We start from the raw sequence: 6,000 nt of genomic DNA, 5'->3' as shown, positions 1-6,000 counted from the left end.
TTTGGACACCAAAAAGACAAAAAAACCCATGCAGCCCCAGGCCTGTGCCCAAATTTAAAAAATAAAATAAAAATAATAATGAATGAAAAGAAACTAAAACAACATAGAATATCCACTAGAATATAGGGAGAGTGGAAACACTATTAGTGGTGAGAGTGGGAGTTATCTGTTTAAAATAACATAGTTTGTCTTTTTAATTGTGAATCTCACTAAAGGGTATGGAAGTGCATATATATTTTGGCTCGGTAAGGGGCAAAAACACAAGAAGGCCATTGTGTGGCCAGCTCCATTCATTGTAGTAGTGTCCCTCACCCAGAGAGAGGTTTGGTGACCTCCTGCTAAGAACATTTTTGCTTATTAAGGCTCATCCAGTAATCCATCCAACATAGTGATGTTGAATGTTAATACCATATAAAGTACTGAGAAGAGGTTTTAAGGGTATATGTACACTGTTCATTTGTTGACTTTTTTTTTTTTTTAAATCAACTTTCAGAATGAGGAAATTGAAGCAATGGCAGCCATTTATGGCGAGGAATGGTGTGTCATTGATGATTGTGCCAAAATATTTTGTATTAGAATTAGCGATGATATAGATGACCCCAAATGGACACTTTGCTTGCAGGTATATATATATGTATATATATATTTCTTTCTTTCTTTCTTTTCTGCTTCTCTACAGCCATTTTCCAGTTACAGTATTGACTATGACTGCCTATAGAAGCCTCATGATTATTCATGCATGTGTTATTTTCTAAATTATCTTTGTTGTTGGCTTTTGTTTTGATTGATTAAACATGTAGATAGTTAAATCTCAGATCACCCTCAAATTGTGCATGCATTGTTTCAATCTTTCTTCTTCCAATTCTTTTCATTTATTAAATGTGTTCATGTCCCTTGGACAGATTTGAGTTTCATTTCCTTTCATTATCCCATTCATATAATGGGAGAGTTTCTGAACCTGGAAGGATGGCTGATATTTAAAATGAACAATAGGATAGCAATGTAGATGATCCATACAGTAGATTCTCTATTTCTTTATTAATTGAGAATCAGTTATAGTTAGGATAAAATAAATGAAAAAATTAGCTGTAGCTTTCTCTCTTAGTACATCTTCTTTGATGACTGCCTGTATTTTCAACATAAAGGGTGCTAAAGTTGAGTTTTTTTATTTTTGTAATAAAACTTATTTGAAAATATATGGTTTCTATAAGTTTTTCATATATAATATTTGGTAGATTTTTGAGGGGTGGGTGTCAGGGATTGAACTCAAGGGTATAACCACTGAGCCACATCCCCAGCCCTATTTTGTATTTTATTTAGAGACAGGGTCTTACTGGGTTGCTTAGTACCTTGCTTTTGCTGAGGCTGGCTTGAAATCCTGATTCTCCTGCCTCAGACTGCAGAGCCCCTGAGATTGCAGGCATGTGCCACTGAACCCAGCTCATATTTAATAGATTTTTTTTAGGGTTTGTTTTGGGTTTTTAAAATTTTTTAAAGTATTTTTTCAGAAAAATATCTGGAAAATTTTATAGTGTTACTCTATCCATTTGTGGTCAGGGCATAATGCCCCTGTTACAAGTTTTCCTTTTCCTTTCAAATATTTTCTTTACCCTTATTCTTTTTGGGGGCAGGAAGGGTACTGGAGATTGAACCCAGGGGTGCTCTGCCACTGAGCTACATCCACAAGCACTTTAAATTTTTTTTTAATTTTGAGAGAGGTTCTTGCTAAGTTGCTGAGCTTGGCCCCAGACTTTGGAGCCTCCTCTATCAGCCTCATAAGTCACTAGGATTATAGGTGTGGGCCACCACACTCTGCATTGTTTGCCCTTATTTTATTTTTTATTATTATTATTTTTACTTTCTCTGCAAATAATTTGTTTTACTCCTTAAAATACTGGCAGCATCACTAACAACATATTCAATGTTAGAAGCATAAATTGGTGATTTTCTTCTGAGATTTAACAAACCAATGATTATAAGTTTGGCAGGATAGAAATTTGTTCAGTGGCTAGTTTTATAAATATAATTATTTTTGAACGATAATGAATTGTTAAACAGATTTATTTTTAAACTGCATTCTAGGTGATGCTACCAAACGAATATCCAGGTACAGCTCCACCTATTTATCAACTGAAGTAAGCTATATTTATTTCTAAATTTATATTTTTTAAAAAGATATTTTCAAAGATATTTCTCTGTACTATGCATTGCATTTTATATAAAATACTTTTATTAAAACAGAGATTAGAAACACCTTTTCGATTTGGTGTAGAACATTTAAATAAAAAAATCAAATTACCTAAAAACACATTGAATTATGCCGCTTAATATAAAAGAGAATCCCTGAGTTCAGAGGGGTTAAATAGCTACAGAATTTTCTTTAGAGATGGGGAAGAAAACCTTTCTCTTTATTCAGCCTAATGATCTGGAAATCCTGACCCTTCAAATTTCTCCTGACCTCTGTCCTAGCCACAAAACAGTCTGCTTAAGACTTCTTCCCTTCCAGGAATTATCCAGGGTACTTCTCATGGTTCTCCATGTTCTCTCTCCTCCTTGTTATTGAGGAACTATTTTCTTCTAAGTCCAAGCTTAATCTTTATGAGTCATGACCTGTTGATGCAAGCAACCTGGGATCTACCTTGCCTCCTTAATCTAGTAGTATGTATAAACCACGGGAATAGATTTGCATAAAAATCTGTTACCAAAAATTTTTACTGACTAGTGGGATTACTTTTTGTGTTAAAAAAAAATGTATTGCAAATGATAAAGGAATGTTTGCAAACAAATGTTCTTTTTCAGATCAGAAAAAATATTTTTTCATTATTTTTAATTTTTTTATTTGTAGTTGCTACAATATCTTTATTTATTTATTTTTATGTGGAGCTGAGATGAACCTAGTACCTCACACGTGCAAGGCAAGTGCTCTACTACTGAGCTACAGCCCCAGCCCCAGAAAAATTATTTTTATAGTCATTTGATGAACAGCTTACTTGTTAGAGTTGTTGAAACACCAGTTAGAAACAACAGTTGGGAACTTATGGTATTGTAGCAAATATTGTGAATCTGGAAATTTAGATTCTAGAACCTGTTCTGCCACTTATGTAAACTTGAGCAGGTTTATGATACCCTTTGAAATCACCTTTGTTTTTTAAACCATTAAAACTGAATAATAGAAAAAAGACATACAAACCAAATGGCATCTTAACAGTCTATGCACAAAAATGTTTCAAACTCAAAATAGCTCTCTTGCAGAATTCCAGGATGTGAGACCAAAAAAGCAAACTAAATCGATAAATATACATATAGTTTATATACACAGTAGATTCGGTAGAATAAAAATGACCATGATTTCTGATTTCTTAAAAACTGAATTTAATTTTTGTTGGGGTTTTCATAGTTTCTTGGGAGAATTAAATGAGTTAACGTCAGTATGAGCATTTTGTAACTACATAGATGTATACAAACACAAAGAAACATTTTAATGTTTCTTTGTGTTTGTATACCTATGTACTAATCAGTAATTTCTGTTTGAAATGTTAATGCAGTCGTTGAAAAATATTCTTCATTGTGCTTTATTCATTCTTAGTGCTCCTTGGCTTAAAGGGCAAGAACGTGTGGATTTATCAAACAGCCTTGAAGAAATATATATGTAAGTAACAGGTGATTAAAAATATTCTGTTAGTGATTCTGTTTTGTGCCCTACTGAGACTGTGATATGTTAGTACCTAAATTCAGAGATTTTTCTCTCTCTCCCCCCACCCCCCACACACATACACATATGTATTTTTTGGTACCCAGGATGGAACTCAGGGCCACTCCACCACTGAGCCACATCCCCAGCCCTATTTTGTATTTTATTTAGAGAGAGGGTCTCTCTGAGATGCTTGGCACCTCACTTTTGCTGAGGCTGGCTTTAAACTTTTGATCCTACTGTCTCAGCCTCCCTAGCCACTACATATACTGTATTTTCATAGCATATGTAGAATGAAATTGATAGAAGAATTGTAACCATAATTATTTATTAAACTTCCAAATGCTTTTAAAGATAATTTCTCTTTTTTTACGCCATAAGACTCAGAGTTTATTGATATGGTTTTTCTTCTTCCTTCCCTCATTCCTTCATCAACAAATATTACATGGCAAGCACTGTATTAAATCCTGGATACACATGGTTAACAAAACCCGAAATGATTCCTTTTTTCCAGGGCATTTAGAATTCACAGGGAGGTGGAAGATGTCTTTATACATTGTAAAATGAATGTAAAACTAAAGCTGTGATAAATTCTATGAAAGGAAAGTAGATAGTACTATGCTAACTGAGTTTGAAACAAGACCTATCCTAGTCTAGGAGGTCAGGGGCAGCTTGTTTGACTAAGAGCTAAGTTAATTAGGTGACATTAACTCCAGTGAGAGGCCTCAGAATGTACAATGGCCCTGTGTCAGGGAGCTTGACACCTTTTAGGAAACAGTAATGGTTATATCAGATGGGAAGAGAAAGGGAGGGAACATGGTGAGAAATGACCTGGAGAGGTAGGCAGGGAAAATCCTGTGGAGTTTTGTTAGCTATGTTAAGGATTTTTGTCTTTATCCTGAACATAATTGGAAATAGAGGAGAGTTTTAAGTGGTAGGATGCCAGTGATAAGATTTTCGTTTTGAAAAGATTATCCTATTTCTAGGATTGGAAGACTAGAAAAATGGAGACTGATTGGAAGGCAGCGAAAATGGATGTGGGACATCAGTTAGGAGGCTGAAAAATTATTACAAAGAAGATAAGATAGATTTGGATTAATTTTAATTATATATATATATATATAAATTTATTAAGACAAATAATATTCTGGAATATCATTTTTTTTTCCTAATCCAGGAACTAGTAAGGATTCTATTATATGTTCTAGGTGGCCACCCCATTTGGTACAGAGAGTACTCCTTTTGTGTCCCTGGGATCCAGGCCAGGTTTCTTTTCCTCCCAAAATATTTAATTAGAACATGGTAAGTCATTATGGAATCCATTTGACTTGTTCCTTTCTAAAGGAAGTAGTGCCTTTCTTGGATCCCCATTTAGTGATTCTTTTATCCTTGGCCTATAAATGTTATTTTCTCAACTAAGTGTTTTTTGATATCTGTCTCTAACCTAAACTGGCCACTCCCACTTTTGTGCTTAAACAAACTTCTTTGTGTAATTCTTTATTTGCTAATTTATTCTGTCTTAGAGTAAGTTAAGTTTACTGCAAATTTAATCAGAATTGATGTCTTGATATATCTGATGGTCATTTTTCAACTCTTATCTTACTTGATCTCTGTAACTTAGTGATATTGACTACTTACTTTTTTCTTGAAAATCTTTCCACCTATCATGTTAAACACATTTATCAGTTAGATTTTTCTCCTACCTATGCAATGTTATACAGTCTTAAATGGCTTCCCACTTACCTTTACCCTATCTTCAACGTCTTTCCTTTTACTAAGGAATACATTTCAGTAGAACATAACTTGCTTGTTCTCCCTAACTAGTTCTTCTGAGCTATTTGAGATTTAAGAAAGTTCAGAGATTATAAAGTAGTGTGTTTTAAAGAAGGAATATGGGTCATATTGTCTTGTTAGAGTGTTTGAATAATTTCAGTCCAGTGATATTATTTTCACACATGTGGTCTAAATAGAAATACACATTATATGGTATTTTGAATAAAAGCAGGTGCTATGGTACATATCCATAATCCCAGCTACTTGAGAGGCTGAGGCAGGAGGATTGAAAGTTCAAGGCCAGCCTGGGAAACTCAGTAAGACCCTATCTCAAAATAAAAAATAAAGCCAGGCATGGTGTCACACACCTATAATTCCAGGTACTTGGGAGGCTAAGGCAAGAGGATTGCAAGTTTGGAGCCAGCTTAGGCAACTTGGTAAGACTTTGTCTCAAAATATTAAAAGGGCTGTGATATACCCCTGGGTTCAGTCCCTAGTACTAAAGGATGTTGCTTGGTGGTAGGGCACTGCTGGGT

The 6,000-nt window shown here is 34.5% G+C and overlaps 1 protein-coding gene across 2 annotated transcripts in view; it reads left to right on the top strand.

The window, feature by feature from the left end:
- The first annotated feature begins 17 nt into the window (after nucleotides 1-17).
- Impact (impact RWD domain protein) overlaps nucleotides 18-6,000 on the top strand; it is a 28,220-nt gene continuing 22,237 nt past the window's right edge. The window contains exons 1-3 of one of the 2 annotated variants that reach the window (XM_048806413.1): nucleotides 18-622; nucleotides 2,083-2,135; nucleotides 3,587-3,649. In XM_048806413.1, the coding sequence (XP_048662370.1) occupies nucleotides 512-622; nucleotides 2,083-2,135; nucleotides 3,587-3,649 (227 nt within the window). In that variant the 5' untranslated portion in view covers nucleotides 18-511. The remainder of the gene's footprint in view (nucleotides 623-2,082; nucleotides 2,136-3,586; nucleotides 3,650-6,000) is intronic. The other variant, XM_015482469.2, reaches the window with a different exon arrangement.

Source organism: Marmota marmota, unplaced genomic scaffold, assembly GCF_001458135.2.
Source record: "Marmota marmota marmota unplaced genomic scaffold, marMar, whole genome shotgun sequence".
Classification (NCBI taxonomy): Eukaryota; Metazoa; Chordata; class Mammalia; order Rodentia; family Sciuridae; genus Marmota; species Marmota marmota.
This window is presented reverse-complemented; position numbering and strand designations above follow the sequence as displayed.